The sequence below is a fragment of the Oncorhynchus gorbuscha genome, linkage group LG07, assembly GCF_021184085.1.
Source record: "Oncorhynchus gorbuscha isolate QuinsamMale2020 ecotype Even-year linkage group LG07, OgorEven_v1.0, whole genome shotgun sequence".
In the NCBI taxonomy this organism is placed as follows: Eukaryota; Metazoa; Chordata; class Actinopteri; order Salmoniformes; family Salmonidae; genus Oncorhynchus; species Oncorhynchus gorbuscha.
Genome location: NC_060179.1, coordinates 88,351,655 through 88,372,855, shown reverse-complemented (window position 1 = coordinate 88,372,855; position 21,201 = coordinate 88,351,655). Strand labels below are relative to the sequence as shown.

Here is a 21,201-nt window from a genome sequence, read left to right as displayed (position 1 = left end):
TGGGATATATATATTAGACCTGAGGAAAGAGTGCCTCCTACTGGCCCTCCAACACCACTTCCAGCAGCATCTGGTCTCCCATCCAGGGACTGACCAGGACCAACGCTGCTTAGCTTCAGAAGCAAGCCAGTAGTGGTATGCAGGGTGGTATGCTGCTGGTTGCAGAGTGGTATGCTGCTGGTTGCAGGGTGGTATGCTGCTGGTTGCAGGGTGGTATGCTGCTGGTTGCAGGATGGTATGCTGCTGGTTGCAGGGTGGTATGCTGCTGGTTGCAGGGTGGTATGCTGCTGGTTGCAGGATGGTATGCTGCTGGTTTCAGGGTGGTATGCTGCTGGTTCAGGGTGGTATGCTGCTGGTTGCAGGGTGGTATGCTGCTGGTTGCAGGGTGGTATGCAGGGTGGTTACAGGGTGGTATGCTGCTGGTTGCAGGGTGGTATGCAGGGTGGTTACAGGGTGGTATGCTGCTGGTTACAGGGTGGTATGCAGGGTGGTATGCTGCTGGTTACAGGGTGGTATGCTGCTGGTTGCAGGGTGGTTACAGGGTGGTATGCTGCTGGTTACAGGGTGGTATGCTGCTGGTTGCAGGGTGGTATGCAGGGTGGTTACAAGGTGGTATGCTGCTGGTTACAGGGTGGTATGCAGGGTGGTATGCAGGGTGGTATGCTGCTGGTTGCAGGGTGGTATGCTGCTGGTTGCAGGGTGGTATGCAGGGTGGTATGCTGCTGGTTGCAGGGTGGTATGCAGGGTGGTATGCTGCTGGTTGCAGGGTGGTATGCAGGGTGGTATGCTGCTGGTTGCAGGGTGGTATGCTGCTGGTTGCAGGGTGGTATGCAGGGTGGTATGCTGCTGGTTGCAGGGTGGTATGCTGCTGGTTGCAGGGTGGTATGCAGGGTGGTATGCTGCTGGTTGCAGGGTGGTATGCTGCTGGTTGCAGGGTGGTATGCTGCTGGTTACAGGGTGGTATGCTGCTGGTTACAGGGTGGTATGCTGCTGGTTGCAGGGTGGTATGCTGCTGGTTGCAGGGTGGTATGCTGCTGGTTACAGGGTGGTATGCTGCTGGTTGCAGGGTGGTATGCTGCTGGTTGCAGGGTGGTATGCTGCTGGTTGCAGGGTACTGTACATGAAAATAAGGAGCTGGCAATTTGTAGGCTAATTAAACATATCAAAAGGTAAAATCATGTGTTTTAATTCTACCTTGTTTATTTGCCGAGAATAAGAGACAAAATGAGATGGTCAGTGGCATGGAAGAGGATTGTAGAGGAGTTGGTATTGATGGTGGGTAAAAAGAGATGTGAATGTTTGCAAGTCAAAGCCACAATTTCCTTTACCACAAGTACGTCCCCACTGATGTGCGTCTCGGCCTTTGCATCTCATAGGAAGTGATCTTTATCCATCAATGCCATGACACCAGTATAATGAAAGAGCCATGAACTATATGATATTCATCATGTTAAGATGCTATAATCCAATTGGTATCATATTGCATGGGAAATCCATGCCTAGAGTATTGTGTACAATACTGTGGGGGGGGGGTGGATGTCATAAGGTGAATGCACCAATTTGTAAGTCGCTCTGGATAAGAGCGTCTGCTAAATGACTTAAATGTAAATGTTATAATGTGTGTTACTGGTGATTTCTAACATTTGGTGGGGAAATGTAAACACATTTACAAATGGTGGCTTTGATCACAGTTCTGAGGTTTAGGTTGCTTGATGTTCATAGCTAGCAGGACACGCAAACATTGTTGTGCAAATCTCTCTTCACCCATCATCAACAAAAATATATGCAATTCTCCTCTGACTTTATGATTTTGTCTCTGTATTCTAGCAAAGCAAAATCATATAGAATTGGTAAAACAGACAGACCGAGGATTGGCTGTGCTCCATATTCTTTGTTTGCGCTTGCCCGGAACTAATGAGTCGGAACTTTGTTTAATGAACGAGACATGTTGTAGCTCCTCACCTGATTGGTTAACGGCAGCCGCGTATAATTTGCATAAAGTAGAGCAGAGCGGCACTTTTTTCGCGCCGCCCACCTACCTACAATCCCATGCGCGTCGTACTACGTACTCCCGCACTTTGGCGAATCGGTAAGTGGCGGAAACCCTACGTGAAGACAACGCGCCATGGGGAGGGATAGAGAGCAGTTGCTACGCGATGCTGAAAATACATGATCTCAGCGATTGATAGTTGGTATTCGGCTGTCATAATAATATGCCTTATTTACTTTGAACAACTACGAAATAGTGATTTTGTCACTATTGCTGACTTAGAATTAAATAATAGTAATAAAATACAACTAATATAAACAAGTTAAATATTTGATTATAGTATTGTAATGTGAATAACTGATGGTTAATAAGTGATCAGCAGTAATGAGCAGTCACTACCATCATAGGCCTGTTATTCATTGTTTTATTCTGTTACAGCATTCAACCAACATAATGCATAGTGTGTTACATGTCTATGTCGAAACCAAAATCGAAAACCGTGATTTTTGAGTTTTACAATCGAACCGAAACTGAACCGACCTCAAAAAGCACTAATCACTCAGCACTAGCGTTGTTTTTATGTGTGTAAAAGACGCATCCTCGGGGCAGGAACAAACAGGAACACCCCTTTGCAAACAGGAACACCCCTTTGCCCTCTGTCCAGTGTGTGTGTGTTGGCGCAGGAATGTCCCTCTTGCCAGCAGATCAGAGGAGCTTGTGAGGCTCTCGGGTTATTTGTTGAACAGAGTTTTGTCAGAGAACAGCTGATTCAGGCGGTCCTGGAATGATGTCATCCATAAAGCTTCCTTCCTCCAGACTCTACTTCAACATTGCCCCAAAACAACTATGACATTAGCCTCTCATCCGTACAACTATGAGCCTTATATCCCAGTGGGCTACTCAGAGTGCGGTGGGTCCCTCATTCAGGTATATAACCAAAATAAAGAGACCCCCCCCCCGCAGAGCAACATTAGATGTGTAGGCCTAGTATCTGAAATAAACAATGATGGATTGACTTTTAATACGTGGGTATAATTGTGTTTCAACTTAGTGAAATATTCTCTGTTAGAATTGTTATGCTTCTCTACAGTTGAATTTAAATCATCCTGCGTTGACAATGTTTATAATAAACTGAGACGAGACCACTATGTTACTGCATTCTGGAAGCATATCCTAGTTGACGTGGCAGGTTATGAATTGTGGTGGACCGAAAATAAATAACTTCTAACATTGTAACGATTACAGAACCAATGTTGAAAATGTTTTGCAATCCTACTGTATGTTATCCTTCTGGACGGATATGAGCTACGGCAAACCGGTGAATCAAATCCTCTACCTTCACCATGCGTGAAAAGATGCACTCGCTCTCTGACTAGATTTCCTGTAGAAACCGTTCAATGATGGTAACGTAACACTCACCACTTTGAAGACACCTGCTTTGATGTTTTTCCTAGTAACGTGCCAGACTTCCAGTTTACTATTGAATCGTATAAATCTCAGAACAGGGTGTGGGGGGGTGTAACGTTAAACGGCGCACGGTGGTGGTTCAGCCGAGCAGTAGCGCACGTTCCGTACCGTCAATGTTACTGCGCTGGGCAAGTCCAACCACGTCCGCCGGGGAGGGGCTCATGGACTGTCCCAAGTAAAAGAAACGAGTACCAAATCAAACAAGACAGCTCAAGAGACTGGGGAAACAATGCCATTTATTAATTAATATATATCTTTGATGAAGATGACACAACTATAAGTAACAAAAAGCTGCATAAAAGGATTGAAATGATGTCTTACATTTCATCACAAAAGTAGGTTTAGGTTATAATCTGGAGTTCTCAATAGGCTTTGTCTAATAAAACAAATAATGCATCAAATTAAGGTTTAAAACATTCTGTTATGTCATAAAGTGTGTGTCAAAAGAAACATCTGAAAAGGCACTTTGGCTTATTTGTAGCTGTCTGAGAGAACAGTGAGAGAGAGAACTGGTCTTTGAGAGAACAGTCAGAGAGAGAACTGGTCTTTGGGAGAACAGTCTGAGAGAACTGGTCTTTGGGAGAACAGTCTGAGAGAACAGGTCAGAGAGAACAGTCTGGTCAGAGAGAGAACAGTCAGAGAGAGAACTGGTCTTTGGGAGAACAGTCAGAGAGAACTGGTCTTTCAGAGAGAGAACAGTCAGGAGAACAGTCAGAGAGAGAACTGGTCTTTGAGAGAACAGAACTCAGAGAACAGTCAGAACAGGTCTTTCAGAGAGAGAACAGGTCAGAGAGAGAACAGGTCAGAGAGAGAACAGGTCAGAGAGAGAACAGGTCAGAGAGAGAACAGGTCAGAGAGAGAACAGGTCATTGAGAGAACAGGTCTTTGAGAACAGGTCAGAGAGAGAACAGTCAGAGAGAGAACAGTCTGAGAGAGAACAGTCAGAGAGAGAACAGTCAGAGAGAGAACAGTCTGAGAGAGAACAGTCAGAGAGAGAAAGTCAGGTCTTTGAGAAAGTCAGGTCAGTCTGAGAGAACAGTCAGAGAGAACAGTCTGAGAGAGAACAGTCAGAGAGAGAACAGTCTGAGAGAACAGGTCTTGTGCTGCCATCTTCTAGATCATGGAAAATGACAACCACTGAAAATAGAAAAATAACACAATCAATATATTAGAACGGAAAAAACAACATAATGAGTTGATTACAAACTACAATTTAAAGATCTCACCTGGAAGAAATCCAATTCAATGAAACCAGTGTCATCCATGTCAAGCTTCTTGAAGACTTCTGCGAGGTGGAGAGAGGAACGAGGTGTTAACCATCTATAACATATACTCTCATCAAATCAAATTTATTTATATAGCCCTTCTTACATCAGCTGATATCTCAAAGTGCTGTACAGAAACCCAGCCTAAAACCCCAAACAGCAAGCAATGCAGGTGTAGAAGCACGGTGGCTAGGAAAAACTCCCTAGAAAAGGACAAAACCTAGGAAGAAACCAGGCTATGAGGGGTGGCCAGTCCTCTTCTGGCTGTGCGGGTAGAGAGGAACCAGGCTATGAGGGGTGGCCAGTCCTCTTCTGGCTGTGCGGGGTAGAGAGGAACCAGGCTGTGAGGGGTGGCCAGTCCTCTTTTGGCTGTGCTGGGTAGAGAGGAACCAGGCTATGAGGGGTGGCCAGTCCTCTTCTGGCTTGTAGAGAGGAACCCTGGTGGCCAGTCCTCTTCTGGCCTAGAGAGGAACCAGGCTATGAGGGGTGGCCAGTCCTCTTCTGGCTGTGCCTGGTAGAGGAACCAGGCTTGAGGGGTGGAAGTCCTCTTCTGGCTAGAGAGGAACCAGGCTATGAGGGGTGGCCAGTCCTCTTCAGGCTGTGCCTGGTGGAGATTAGAAACCTAGAGAGGAACCAGGCTATGAGGGGTGGCCAGTCCTCTTCTGGCTGTGCCGGGTAGAGAGGAACCAGGCTATGAGGGGTGGCCAGTCCTCTTCTGGCTGTGCGGGGTAGAGAGGAACCAGGCTATGAGGGGTGGCCAGGGTGTGCCAGTCCTCTTCTGGCTGTGCCTGGTGGAGGTAGAGAGGAACCAGGCTTTGAGGGGTGGCCAGTCCTCTTCTGGCTGTGCCTGGTGGAGGAAACCTAGAGAGGAACCAGGCTATGAGGGGTGGCCAGTCCTCTTCTGGCTGTATCAGGTAGAGAGGAACCAGGCTCTGAGGGGTGGCCAGTCTTCTGGATGTGCCGGGTAGAGAGGAACCAGGCTATGAGGGGTGGCCAGCCCTCTTCTGGCTGTGCCGGGTAGAGAGGAACCAGGCTATGAGGGGTGGCCAGTCCTCTTCTGGCTGTGCCTGGTGGAGAACCATTAGGGGTGGCCAGTCCTCTTCTGGCTGTAAGGTAGAGAGGAACCAGGCTATGAGGGGTGGCCAGTCTTCTGGCTGTGCGGGGTAGAGAGGAACCAGGCTATGAGGGGTGGCCAGTCTTCTGGCTGTGTCGGGTAGAGAGGAACCAGGCTATGAGGGGTGGCCAGTCTTCTTCTGGCTGTGCCGGGTAGAGAGGAACCAGGCTATGAGGGGTGGCCAGTCCTCTTCAGGCTGTGCCTGGTGGAGATTAGAAACCTAGAGAGGAACCAGGCTATGAGGGGTGGCCAGTCCTCTTCTGGCTGTGCCGGGTAGAGAGGAACCAGGCTATGAGCTTTTCCTTCCCATCTGGCTGTCTAGAGAGGAACAGGCTTGAGGGGTGGCCAGTCAAAACCTCCAAAGTAACCCACACATTATATGTCAAATCTTTAATATTTACTGCTGTTACACTCCATGGCCATTATTCGGCTTTATAGGTGCACAAGTGCCGAGGCGTTGCTGCCGTCTTGGCTGAAACACAAATTCAGGATCGTGATGTTAAGTCGTTGTACTTACTGAACATCATCTCCAGGCGCATGACGCAAGCCACGAAGTTATCAAAGTCAATGGTCATGTCGGCCTCTCCATACCGAGCTGCCAAAACCTGGTGGAGAGTGTTGTTCAGGCTGAAACCTGTCGGAAGATCATTTATAATCTATCAGAACCTGAAAACAGATTGATTTATAATCTATAATATTTATAAAATCTTTTATCAGAACCTAAAAACAGATTGATTTATAATCTATAATATTTATAACAATCTTCAATCAGAACCTAAAAACAGATTGATTTATAATCTATAATATTTATAACAATCTTTTATCAGAACCTAAAAATAGATTAGAAATCATCAGAACCTGAAAACAGATTGATTTATAATCTATAATATTTATAACAATCTTTTATCAGAACCTAAAAACAGATTGAAAATCTATAATATTTATAACAATCTTTGATCAGATGCAAAAACAGATTGATTTATATTGATAATATTTTAACAATCTTTTATCAGAACCTAAAAACAGATTAGAAATCATCAGTCAGATTGATTTTAATCTATAATAATAACAATCTTTTTCAGAACCTAAAAATAGATTAAAATCTGTGTGTAACTGGACCCCAATAAGTTTTTAAATGCTGTAAATTGTACAGTCATGTAATGTCGGGTAATGGGGACCCCAATAAGACTAGCTGTGACCATGGGTGTCGGGTAATGGGGACCCCAATAAGACTAGCTGTGACCATGGGTGTCGGGTAATGGGGACCCCAATAAGACTAGCTGTGACCATGGGTGTCGGGTAATGGGGACCCCAATAAGACTAGCTGTGACCATGGGTGTCGGGTAATGGGGACCCCAATAAGACTAGCTGTGACCATGGGTGTCGGGTAATGGGGACCCCAATAAGACTAGCTGTGACCATGGGTGTCTACCCTATAATGGGGACCACCTACCCTATAAGACTACACACCTGACCTATATATACATACACACCTACCCTATATATACATACACACCTACCCTATATATATATACACACCTACCCTATATATATATATATACATACACACCTACCCTATATATACATACACACCTACCCTATATATACATACACACCTACCCTATATATACACACCTACCCTATATATATATATATATATATATACACCTACCCTAATGTATATATATATATATATATATATATATATATATATATATATATATATATATATATATATATATATATATATATACACACTGCTCAAAAAAATAAAGGGAACACTTAAACAACACAATGTAACTCCAATTCAATCACACTTCTGTGAAATCAAACTGTCCACTTAGGAAGCAACACTGATTGACAATACATTTCACATGCTGTTGTGCAAATGGAATAGACAACAGGTGGACATTATAGGCAATTAGCAAGACACCCCCAATAAAGGAGTGGTTCTGCAGGTGGTGACCACAGACCATTTCTCAGTTCCTATGCTTCCTGGCTGATGTTTTGGTCACTTTTGAATGCTGGCAGTGCTTTCACTCTAGTGGTAGCATGAGACAGAGTCTACAACCCACACAAGTGGCTCAGGTAGTGCAGCTCATCCAGGATGGAACATCAATGCGAGCTGTGGCAAGAAGGTTTGCTGTGTCCACCAACGCCACGTTGCACCGCAGACTGTCCAGGAGTTGGCGGATGTTTTAGTCCAGGTCTGGGAGGAGATCCCTCAGGAGACCATCCGCCACCTCATCAGGAGCATGTCCAGGCATTGTAGGGAGGTCATACAGGCACGTGGAGGCCACACACACTACTGAGCCTCATTTTGACTTGTTTTAAAGACATTACATCAAAGTTGGATCAGCCTGTAGTGTGGTTTTCCACTTTAATTTTGAGTGTGACTCCAAATCCAGACCTCCATGGGTTGATAAATTTGATTTCCATTGATAATTTTTGTGTGATTTTGTTGTCAGCACATTCAACTATGTAAAGTTGAAAGTATTTAATAAGAATATTTCATTCATTCAGATCTAGGATGTGTTATTTTAGTGTTCCCTTTATTTTTTTGAGCAGTGTATGTGTCACTTCCTTCCCCAGGCGTTTCTGTTTCCTGTCTGTGCGTTGTGTTTTGTATTATGGTACATTTATTTATTAAAAACGCTCACTCCCTGAACTTGCTTCCCGACTCTCACTCGTTGCAAAATCAAAATATATTTTAGATTCTTCAAAGTAGCCATATGCTGAGCACTTGTTGGCTGCTTTTCCTTCACTCTATTCGGTCCAACTCATCCCAAACCATCTCAATTGGGTTGAGGTCGGGGGATTGTGGAGGCCAGGTCATCTGATGCAGCACTCCATCACTCTCCTTCTTGGTCAAATAGCTCTTACACAGCCTGGAGGTGTGTTGGTTCATTGTCCTGTTGAAAAACAAATGATAGTCCCACCAAGCGCAAACCAGATGGGATGGCGTATCGCTGCAGAATGCTGTGGTAGCCATGCTGGTTAAGTGTGCCTTGAATACTAAATAAATCACTGACAGTGTTACCAGCAAAGCACCGCCACACCATCACACCTCCTCCTCCTCCATGCTTCACGGTGGTAACCACACATGCAGAGATAATCCGTTCACCTACTCATCAGACAAAAAGGACAGATTTCCACCGGTCTAATGTCCATTGCTCGTGTCTCTTGGTCCAAGCAAGCATCTTCTTATTGGTGTCCTTTAGTAGTGGTTTCTTTGCAGCAATTCGACCATGAAGGTCTGATTCACAGTCTCCTCTGAACAGTTTATGTTGAGATGTGCCTGTTAATTGAACCCTGTGAAGCATTTATTTGGGCTGCAATCTGAGGTAACTCTGGGTCTTCTATTCCTGTAGCGGTCCTCATGAGAGCCAGTTTCATCATAGCGCTTGATGGTTTTTGCGACCGCACTTGAAGAAACATTCAAAGTACTTGAAATTTTCCAGATTGACTGACCTTCATGTCTTAAAGTAATGATGGACTGTTGTTTCTCTTTGCTTATTTGAGCTGTTCTTGCCATAATATGGAGTTGTTCTTTTACCAAATAGGGTTATCTTCTGTATACCACCATTATCTTGTCACAACACAACTGATTGTGTCAAATGCATTAAGAAGGAAAGAAATTCCACAAATTCACATTTAACAAGTCACACCTGTTAATTGAAATGCATTCCAGGTGACTCTGAATCTCATGAAGCTGGTTGAGAGAATACCAAGAGTGTGCAAAGCTGTCATCAAGGCAAATGGTGGCTAATTTGAAGAATCTCCAAATATAAAATATGTTTTGATTTGTTTAACACTTTTTATTGGTTACTACATGATTCCATGTGTGTTATTTCATAGTTTTGATGTCTTCATTATTATTCTGTAGAAAATAGTAAAAAATAAAGAAAAACCCTTGAATGAGTAGGTGTTCTAAAACTTTTGCCTGGTACTTATATAATATACAGTATAATGTACGCCAATTAGCTTTTATCCAAAGGGTCTAACAGTAGACTGTGCATACACTATTGATCCCTGAGTATTGAACCCATACATTTGTGTAAATTAGGTTTATTTAATGTCCACAAACCTGCTTTGCTCAAGGCCATCCTCATCTCTGGTGTGCTCATACAGCCAGACCCATCCATGTCATTGCTCTTATAGATGGACTAGAGAGAGAGAGCGAGTGAGATGGATGGAAGTGAGATGGATGGAAGGAGGAGAGAGAGGGGGGAGGGAGGGAGGGGAGAGAGGGGGGAGCGGTAGGGCGAGAGAGGAGGGAGCGGTAGGGCGAGAGAGAGAGGGAGGGAGCGGTAGGGCGAGAGAGGGAGGGAGGGCGAGAGAGGAGGGAGCGGTAGGGCGAGAGAGAGGAGTAGAGAGAGGGGGGAGCGGTAGGGCGAGAGAGAGAGGGAGGGAGCAGTAGGGCGAGAGAGAGAGGGAGGGAGGGGGAACAGGGAAATGTTAAAGAGATTGCACTGTGTAAAACACACACTACACTAGGTAAACACTTGTAGGCTGTCCAATCTTAACACAACAGATATGGACCAGAGCTACTGCGGTACTAAGGCGTTGCGCGCAGCTTGCTGAACCTATGTAACACCCTGGACCAGAGCTACCACAGCAGTAACACACTAGAACCTCACCAGGTATTTCTGAATCTTCTTCCACAGTGTTGCAAATTCTCCCAGCCCCAGTTTGCCATTACCACTGTCCTGCTTAACGGTTAAGGTTAAACAAGTGTCTGGACACATCATGCCCAACAAACGACAATAGTCAAAACTAAAGTCTGAGATGAGAGTTCAGAACTCGACTTTTGTGTAACTGATTCATTGATGTCAGAGTGCAGATGTCAGAATACCTCAGACGCAGCATGTAATAACAGCATGCAATGACAGCATGTAATGACAGCATGCAATGACAGCATGCAATGACAGCATGTAATGACAGCATGCAATGACAGCATGCAATGACAGCATGTAATAACAGCATGTAATAACATATAATAACAGCATGTAACGACAGCATGCTGAACCGACAGCATGCTACCACAGCATGTAACACGACAGAACCTCACCAGGTATTTCTGAATCTTCTTCCACAGTGTTGCAAATTCTCCCAGCCCCAGTTTGTAACAGCATGTAACGGTTAAGGTTAAACATGTAATAACAGCATGTAATAACAGCATGTCAAAACTAAAGCTGAGATGAGAGTTCAGACAGCATGTAACTGATTCATTGATGTCAGAGTGCAGATGTAATAACAGCATGTAATAACAGCATGTTGTGACAGCATGTAGTAACAGCATGTCGTAACAGCATGTAGTAACAGCATGTAGTAACAGCATGTAATGACAGCATGTAATGACAGCATGTAATAACAACATGTAATGACAACATGTAATGACAGCATGTAATGACAGCATGTAATGACAACATGTAATGACAGCATGTAATAACAGCATGTAATAACAGCATGTAATAACAACATGTAATGACAGCATGTAATGACAACATGTAATGACAGCATGTAATAACAGCATGTAATAACAGCATGCAATGACAGCATGTAATGACATGTAATAACAGCATGTAATAACAGCATGTAATAACAGCATGTAATAGCATGTAACGACAGCATGTAACGACAGCATGTAACGACAGCATGTAACGACAGCATGTAACAACAGCATGTAATAACATGTAATAACAGCATGTAATAACAGCATATGACAGCATGTAACAGCATGTAATGACAGCATGTAACGACAGCATGTAACAGCATGTAATAACAGCATGTAATAACAGCATGTAATAACAGCATGTAGTAACAGCATGTAGTAACAGCATGTAATGACAGCATGTAATAACAACATGTAATAACAGCATGTAATAACAGCATGTAATGACAGCATGTAATGACAACATGTAATGACAGCATGTAATGACAGCATGTATTGACAACATGTAATAACAGCATGTAATAACAGCATGTAATAACAGCATGTAATAGCATGTAACGACAGCATGTAACGACAGCATGTAACGACAGCATGTAATGACAGCATGTAATAACAGCATGTAACAGCATGTAATGACAGCATGTAATGACAGCATGTAATGACAGCATGTAATGACAGCATGTAATAACAGCAAATCAAATCAAATTTTATTTGTCACATACACATGGTTAGCAGATGTTAATGCGGGTGTAGCGAAATGCTTGTGCTTCTAGTTCCGACAATGCAGTGATAACCAACAAGTAATCTAACTAACAATTCCAAAACTACTGTCTTATACACAGTGTAAGGGGATAAGGAATATGTACATAAGGATATATGAATGAGTGATGGTACAGAGCAGCATACAGTAGATGGTATCGAGTACAGTATATACATATGAGATGAGTGTGTAGACAAAGTAAACAAAGTGGCATAGTTAAAGTGGCTAGTGATACATGTATTACATAAGGATGCAGTCGATGATGTAGAGTACAGTATATACATATGCATATGAGATGAATAATGTAGGGTAAGTAACATTATATAAGGTAGCATTGTTTAAAGTGGCTAGTGATATATTTACATCATTTCCCATCAATTCCCATTATTAAAGTGGCTGGAGTTGGGTCAGTGTCAATGACAGTGTGTTGGCAGCAGCCACTCAATGTTAGTGGTGGCTGTTTAAAAGTCTGATGGCCTTGAGATAGAAGCTGTTTTTCAGTCTCTCGGTCCCAGCTTTGATGCACCTGTACTGACCTCGCCTTCTGGATGATAGCGGGGTGAACAGGCAGTGGTTCGGGTGGTTGATGTCCTTGATGATCTTTATGGCCTTCCTGTAACTTCGGGTGGTGTAGGTGTCCTGGAGGGCAGGTAGTTTGCCCCCGGTGATGCGTTGTGCAGTCCTCACTACCCTCTGGAGAGCCTTACGGTTGAGGGCGGAGCAGTTGCCGTACCAGGCGGTGATACAGCCCGCCAGGATGCTCTCGATTGTGCATCTGTAGAAGTTTGTGAGTGCTTTTGGTGACAAGCCAAATTTCTTCAGCCTCCTGAGGTTGAAGAGGCGCTGCTGTGCCTTCTTCACGACGCTGTCAGTGTGAGTGGACCAATTCAGTTTGTCTGTGATGTGTATGCCGAGGAACTTAAAACTAGCTACCCTCTCCACTACTGTTCCATCGATGTGGATAGGGGGGTGTTCCCTCTGCTGTTTCCTGAAGTCCACAATCATCTCCTTAGTTTTGTTGACGTTGAGTGTGAGGTTATTTTCCTGACACCACACTCCGAGGGCCCTCACCTCCTCCCTGTAGGCCGTCTCGTCGTTGTTGGTAATCAAGCCTACCACTGTTGTGTCGTCCGCAAACTTGATGATTGAGTTGGAGGCGTGCGTGGCCACGCAGTCGTGGGTGAACAGGGAGTACAGGAGAGGGCTCAGAACGCACCCTTGTGGGGCCCACGTGTTGAGGATCAGCGGGGAGATGTTGTTGCCTACCCTCACCACCTGGGGGCGGCCCGTCAGGAAGTCCGGTACCCAGTTGCACAGGGCGGGGTCGAGACCCAGGGTCTCGAGCTTGATGACGAGCTTGGAGGGTACTATGGTGTTGAATGCCGAGCTGTAGTTGATGAACAGCATTCTCACATAGGTATTCCTCTTGTCCAGGTGGGTTAGGGCAGTGTGCAGTGTGGTTGAGATTGCATCGTCTGTGGACCTATTTGGGCGGTAAGCAAATTGGAGTGGGTCTAGTGTGTCAGGTAGGGTGGAGGTGATATGGTCCTTGACTAGTCTCTCAAAACACTTCATGATGACGGAAGTGAGTGCTACGGGGCGGTAGTCGTTTAGCTCAGTTACCTTAGCTTTCTTGGGAACAGGAACAATGGTGGCCCTCTTGAAGCATGTGGGAACAGCATACTGGTATAGGGATTGATTGAATATGTCCGTAAACACACCGGCCAGCTGGTCTGCGCATGCTCTGAGGGCGCGGCTGGGGATGCCGTCTGGGCCTGCAGCCTTGCGAGGGTTAACACGTTTAAATGACTTACTCACCTCGGCTGCAGTGAAGGAGAGACCGCATGTTTTCGTTGCAGGCCGTGTCAGTGGCACTGTATTGTCCTCAAAGCGGGCAAAAAAGTTATTTAGTCTGCCTGGGAGCAAGACATCCTGGTCCGTGACTGGGCTGGGTTTCTTCTTGTAGTCCGTGATTGACTGTAGACCCTGCCACATGCCTCTTGTGTCTGAGCCATTGAATTGAGATTCCACTTTGTCTCTGCACTGACGCTTAGCTTGTTTAATAGCCTTGCGGAGGGAATAGCTGCATTGTTTATATTCGGACATGTTACCAGACACCTTGCCCTGATTAAAAGCAGTGGTTCGCGCTTTCAGTGTCACGCGAATGCTGCCATCAATCCACGGTTTCTGGTTTGGGAATGTTTTTATCGTTGCTATGGGAAAGACATCTTCGACGCACGTTCTAATGAACTCGCACACAGAATCAGCGTATTCGTCAATATTTCCATCTGACGCAATACGAAACATGTCCCAGTCCACGTGATGGAAGCAGTCTTGGAGTGTAGCGTCAGCTTGGTCTGACCAGCGTTGGACAGACCTCAGCGTGGGAGCCTCTTGTTTTAATTTCTGTCTGTAGGCAGGGATCAGCAAAATGGAGTCGTGGTCAGCTTTCCCGAAAGGGGGGCGGGGCAGGGCCTTATATGCGTCGCGGAAGTTAGAGTAACAATGATCCAAGGTTTTACTACCCCTGGTTGCGCAATCGATATGCTGATAAAATTTAGGGAGTCTTGTTTTCAGATTAGCTTTGTTAAAATCCCCAGCTACAATGAATGCAGCCTCCGGATAAATGGTTTCCAGTTTGCAAAGAGTTAAATAAAGTTCGTTCAGAGCCATCGATGTGTCTGCTTGGGGGGGGATATATACGGCTGTGATTATAATCGAAGAGAATTCTCTTGGAAGATAATGCGGTCTACATTTGATTGTGAGGAATTCTAAATCAGGTGAACAGAAGGATTTGAGTTCCTGTATGTTTCCTTCATCACACCATGTCCCGTTAGTCATGAGGCATACGCCCCCACCACTCTTCTTACCAGAGAGATGTTTGTTTCTGTCGGCGCGATGCGTGGAGAAACCCGTTGGCTGCACCGCCCTGGATAGCGTCTTCCCAGTGAGCCATGTTTCCGTGAAGCAGAGAACGTTGCAGTCTCTGATGTCCCTCTGGAATGCCACCCTTGCTCGGATTTCGTCAACCTTGTTGTCGAGAGACTGGACATTGGCAAGAAGAATGCTGGGAAGTGGTGCGCGATGTGCCCTTTTTCGGAGTCTGACCAGAACACCGCCGCGTTTCCCTCTTTTTCGGAGTCGTTTCCTTGGGTCGCTGCATGCGATCCATTCCGTTGTCCTGTTTGTAAGGCAGAACACAGGATCCGCGTCGCGGAAAACATATTCTTGGTCGTACTGATGGTGAGTTGACGCTGATCTTATATTCAGTAGTTCTTCTCGACTGTATGTAATGAAACCTAAGATGACCTGGGGTACTAATGTAAGAAATAACACGTAAAAAAACAAAAAAACTGCATAGTTTCCTAGGAACGCGAAGCGAGGCGGCCATCTCAGTCGGCGCCGGAATTTGCCTCAGCATGTAACGACAGTATGTAACGACAGCATGTAATGACAGCATGTAACAACATGTAATAACAGCATGTAGTAACATGTAATAACAGCATGTAATAACATGTAATAACAGGATGTAATAACAGCATGTAATAACAGGATGTAATGACAACATGTAACAACATGTAATAACAGGATGTAATAACAGCATGTAATAACAGGATGTAATGACAACATGTAGTAACAGCATGTAACGACAACATGTAATAACAGCATGTAACAACAGCATGTAACAACAGGATGTAAAGACAACATGTAATGACAGCATGTAATAACAGCATGTAATAACAGCATGTAATAACAGCATGTAATAACATGTAATAACAGCATGTAATAACATGTAATAACAGCATGTAATAACATAATAACAGCATGTAATAACATAATAACAGCATGTAATAACATAATAACAGCATGTAATAACAGGATGTAAAGACAACATGTAATGACAGCATGTAATAACAGCATGTAATAACATATATTAACAGCATGTAATAACAGGATGTAATGACAACATGTAACAACAGCATGTAACAACAGCATGTAACAACAGCATGTAACAACAGCATGTAACAACAGCATGTAATAACAGCATGTAATAACAGCATGTAACAACAGCATGTAACAACAGTATGTAACAACAGCATGTAATAACAGGATGTAATGACAACATGTAACAACAGCATGTAACAACAGTATGTAACAACAGCATGTAATAACATGTAATAACCGCATGTAATAACAGCATGTAATAACAGCATGTAATAACATAATAACAGCATGTAATAACATGTAATAACAGCATGTAATAACATGTAATAACAGCATGTAATAACATGTAATAACAGCATGTAATAACATGTAATAACAGCATGTAATAACATGTAATAACCGCATGTAATAACATAATAACGCATGTAATAACATAATAACAGCATGTAGCTCAGTTGGTAGAGCATGGCGCTTGTAACGCCAGGGTAGTGGGTAACAACAGCATGGACCCCCATAACAGGATGAATGTATGCACACATGACTGTAAGTCGCTTTGGATAAAAGCGTCTGCTAAATGGCATATATTATTATTATTATTATATTATTATGTAATAACAGCATGTAATAACAGCATGTAATAACATGTAATAACAGCATGTAATAACATGTAATAACAGCATGTAATAACATGTAATAACATGTAATAACATGTAATAACCGCATGTAAGAACATAATAACAGCATGTAATAACATAATAACAGCATGTAATAACATGTAATAACAGCATGTAATAACATGTAATAACAGCATGTAATAACAGCATGTAATAACAGCATGTAATAACATGTAATAACAGCATGTAATAACATGTAATAACAGGATGTAATAACATATTATTACATGCTGTTATTACATGTTGTCTTTACATGCTGTTATTATGTTATTACATGTTATTACATGCTGTTATTATGTTATTACATGCTGTTATTACATGTTGTTACATGCTGTTATTACATGCTGTTATTACATGTTATTACATGCTGTTGTTACATGTTATTACATGCTGTTGTTACATACTGTTGTTACATGCTGTTGTTACATACTGTTGTTACATGCTGTTATTACATGTTATTACATGCTGTTGTTACATGTTGTCATTACATGCTGTTATTACATGTTATTACATGTTGTCTTTACATGTTATTACATGTTGTCTTTACATGTTATTACATGTTGTTACATGCTGTTGTTACATGCTGTTGTTACATGCTGTTGTTACATGCTGTTGTTACATGCTGTTGTTACATGCTGTTGTTACATGTTATTACATGCTGTTGTTACATGTTATTACATGCTGTTGTTACATGTTATTACATGCTGTTGTTACATGTTATTACATGCTGTTGTTACATACTGTTGTTACATGCTGTTATTACATGTTGTCATTACATGCTGTTATTACATGTTATTACATGTTGTCTTTACATGTTATTACATGTTGTTACATGCTGTTGTTACATGCTGTTGTTACATGCTGTTGTTACATGCTGTTGTTACATGCTGTTGTTACATGCTGTTGTTACATGTTATTACATGCTGTTGTTACATGCTGTTGTTACATGTTATTACATGCTGTTGTTACATGTTATTACATGCTGTTGTTACATGTTATTACATGCTGTTGTTACATGTTATTACATGCTGTTGTTACATGTTATTACATGCTGTTGTTACATGTTATTACATGCTGTTATTACATGCTGTTGTTACATGCTGTTGTTACATGCTGTTGTTACATGCTGTTGTTACATGCTGTTGTTACATGCTGTTGTTACATGCTGTTGTTACATGCTGTTGTTACATGTCATTACATGCTGTTACTACATGCTGTTACTACATGCTGTTACTACATGTTGTCATTACATCCTGTTGTTACATGCTGTTATTACATATTGTTACATGCTGTTGTTACATACAACATGTAATGACAGCATGTAATAACAGCATGTAATAACAGGATGTAAAGACAACATGTAATGACAGCATGTAATAACAGCATGTAATAACAGCATGTAATGACAGCATGTAACAACAGTATGTAACAACAGTATGTAACAACAGTATGTAACAACAGTTTTTATTTTATTTTTATTTTACCTTTATTTAACCAGGCAAGTCAGTTAAGAACATATTCTTATTTTCAACAGTATGCAATAACAGTAACAGTATGTACCAACAGTAACAGTATGTACCAACAGTAACAGTATGTACCAACAGTATGTACCAACAGTATGTACCAACAGTAACAGTATGTACCAACAGTATGTACCAACAGTAACAGTATGTACCAACAGTATGTACCAACAGTAACCGTATGTACCAACAGTATGTACCAACAGTAACAGTATGTACCAACAGTAACAGTATGTACCAACAGTAACAGTATGTACCAACAGTATGTACCAACAGTAACAGTATGTACCAACATTATGTACCAACAGTAACAGTATGTACCAACATTATGTACCAACAGTAACAGTATGTACCAACAGTATGTACCAACAGTAACAGTATGTACCAACAGTAACAGTATGTACCAACAGTAACAGTATGTACCAACAGTATGTACCAACAGTAACAGTATGTACCAACAGTATGTACCAACAGTAACAGTATGTACCAACAGTATGTACCAACAGTAACAGTATGTACCAACAGTAACAGTATGTACCAACAGTATGTAACAACAGTATGTAACAACAGTAACAGTATGTACCAACAGTATGTACCAACAGTAACAGTATGTACCAACAGTAACAGTATGTAACAACAGTATGTAACAACAGTATGTAACAACAGTATGTACCAACAGTAACAGTATGTACCAACAGTAACAGTATGTACCAACAGTATGTACCAACAGTATGTACCAACAGTATGTAACAACAGTAACAGTATGTAACAACAGTAACAGTATGTAACAACAGTAACAGTATGTAACAACAGTAACAGTATGTACCAACAGTAACAGTATGTAACAACAGTATGTAACAACAGTAACAGTATGTACCAACAGTAACAGTATGTACCAACAGTATGTAACAACAGTAACAGTATGTAACAACAGTAACAGTATGTAACAACAGTAACAGTATGTACCAACAGTAACAGTATGTAACAACAGTATGTAACAACAGTAACAGTATGTACCAACAGTAACAGTATGTACCAACAGTATGTAACAACAGTAACAGTATGTAACAACAGTAACAGTATGTACCAACAGTAACAGTATGTAACAACAGTAACAGTATGTACCAACAGTATGTAACAACAGTAACAGTATGTAACAACAGTAACAGTATGTAACAACAGTAACAGTATGTAACAACAGTAACAGTATGTACCAACAGTATGTAACAACAGTAACAGTATGTAACAACAGTAACAGTATGTAACAACAGTAACAGTATGTACCAACAGTATGTAACAACAGTAACAGTATGTAACAACAGTAACAGTATGTACCAACAGTAACAGTATGTAACAACAGTAACAGTATGTACCAACAGTATGTAACAACAGTAACAGTATGTAACAACAGTAACAGTATGTAACAACAGTAACAGTATGTAACAACAGTAACAGTATGTACCAACAGTATGTAACAACAGTAACAGTATGTAACAACAGTAACAGTATGTAACAACAGTAACAGTATGTAACAACAGTAACAGTATGTAACAACAGTAACAGTATGTAACAACAGTAACAGTATGTACCAACAGTATGTAACAACAGTAACAGTATGTAACAACAGTAACAGTATGTAACAACAGTAACAGTATGTACCAACAGTATGTAACAACAGTAACAGTATGTAACAACAGTAACAGTATGTACCAACAGTAACAGTATGTAACAACAGTATGTAACAACAGTATGTAACAACAGTATGTAACAACAGTATGTACCAACAGTAACAGTATGTACCAACAGTATGTAACAACAGTATGTAACAACAGTATGTACCAACAGTATGTAACAACAGTATGTAACAACAGTATGTACCAACAGTATGTACCAACAGTAACAGTATGTAACAACAGTAACAGTATGTAACAACAGTATGTACCAACAGTATGTACCAACAGTAACAGTATGTAACAACAGTAACAGTATGTACCAACAGTAACAGTATGTACCAACAGTAACAGTATGTAACAACAGTAACAGTATGTAACAACAGTAACAGTATGTAATAGTGGGTGTGTAAGGGAACAGTAAAGGCATGTAAAGGATACGTCCATGAGGTTGACCATGATTCTGGCTGTGTCCAGGCTGAAGCCGTCGGTCTTTATGTCCGTTCCTGTAGAGGACACAGAGTAGGGACAGAGTAAGACAGAGTAAGACAGAGTTACGACAGAATAAGGACAGAGTAAGACAGTAGGGATAAGGACAGAGTAAGACAGTAGGGACAGAGTAAGACAGTAGGGACAGAGTAAGACAGTAGGGACAGAGTAAGACAGTAGGGACAGAGTAGGGACAGAGTAAGAGAGTAGGGACAGAGTAAGACAGTAAGGACAGAGTAAGACAGTAGGGACAGAGTAAGACAGAGTAAGACAGTAGGGACAGAGTAGGGACAGAGTAGGGACAGAGTAGGACAGAGTAAGACAGTAGGGACAGAGTAAGACAGTAGGGACAGAGTAAGACAGTAGGGACAGAGTAAGACAGAGTAAGACAGAATAAGACAGTAGGGACAGAGTAAGACAGAGTAAGACAGTAGGGACAGAGTAGGGACAGTAGGGACAGAGTAAGACAGTAGGGACAGAGTAGGGACAGAGTAAGACAGTAGGGACAGAGTAAGACAGTAGGGACAGAGTAAGACAGTAGGGACAGAGTAAGACAGTAGGGACAGAGTAGGGACAGAGTTACAGTGCCTTGCGAAAGTATTCGGCCACCTTGAACTTTGCGACCTTTTGCCACATTTCAGGCTTCAAACATAAAGATATAAAACTGTATTTTTTTTGTGAAGAATCAACAACAAGTGGGACACAATCATGAAGTGGAACGACATTTATTGGATATTTCAATAACTTTTTTAACAAATCAAAAACTGAAAAAATTGGGCGTGCAAAATTATTCAGCCCCCTTAAGTTAATACTTTGTAGCGCCACCTTTTGCTGCGAATACAGCTGTAAGTC

The 21,201-nt window shown here is 42.2% G+C and overlaps 1 protein-coding gene and 1 pseudogene across 1 annotated transcript in view; both read right to left on the bottom strand.

Moving 5' to 3' along the window:
- LOC124039072 overlaps nucleotides 1-3,620 on the bottom strand; it is a 64,543-nt pseudogene extending 60,923 nt beyond the window's left edge.
- Nucleotides 3,621-4,422: 802 nt separating this feature from the next.
- LOC124039071 (calpain-2 catalytic subunit-like) overlaps nucleotides 4,423-21,201 on the bottom strand; it is a 64,450-nt gene continuing 47,671 nt past the window's right edge. The window contains exons 16-22 of the mRNA XM_046354952.1: nucleotides 20,302-20,366; nucleotides 10,477-10,545; nucleotides 9,924-10,002; nucleotides 6,354-6,470; nucleotides 4,684-4,742; nucleotides 4,493-4,594; nucleotides 4,423-4,452 (exon numbers count right to left, since the gene is read on the bottom strand). Of these exons, the coding sequence (XP_046210908.1) occupies nucleotides 4,571-4,594; nucleotides 4,684-4,742; nucleotides 6,354-6,470; nucleotides 9,924-10,002; nucleotides 10,477-10,545; nucleotides 20,302-20,366 (413 nt within the window). The 3' untranslated portion in view covers nucleotides 4,423-4,452; nucleotides 4,493-4,570. The remainder of the gene's footprint in view (nucleotides 4,453-4,492; nucleotides 4,595-4,683; nucleotides 4,743-6,353; nucleotides 6,471-9,923; nucleotides 10,003-10,476; nucleotides 10,546-20,301; nucleotides 20,367-21,201) is intronic.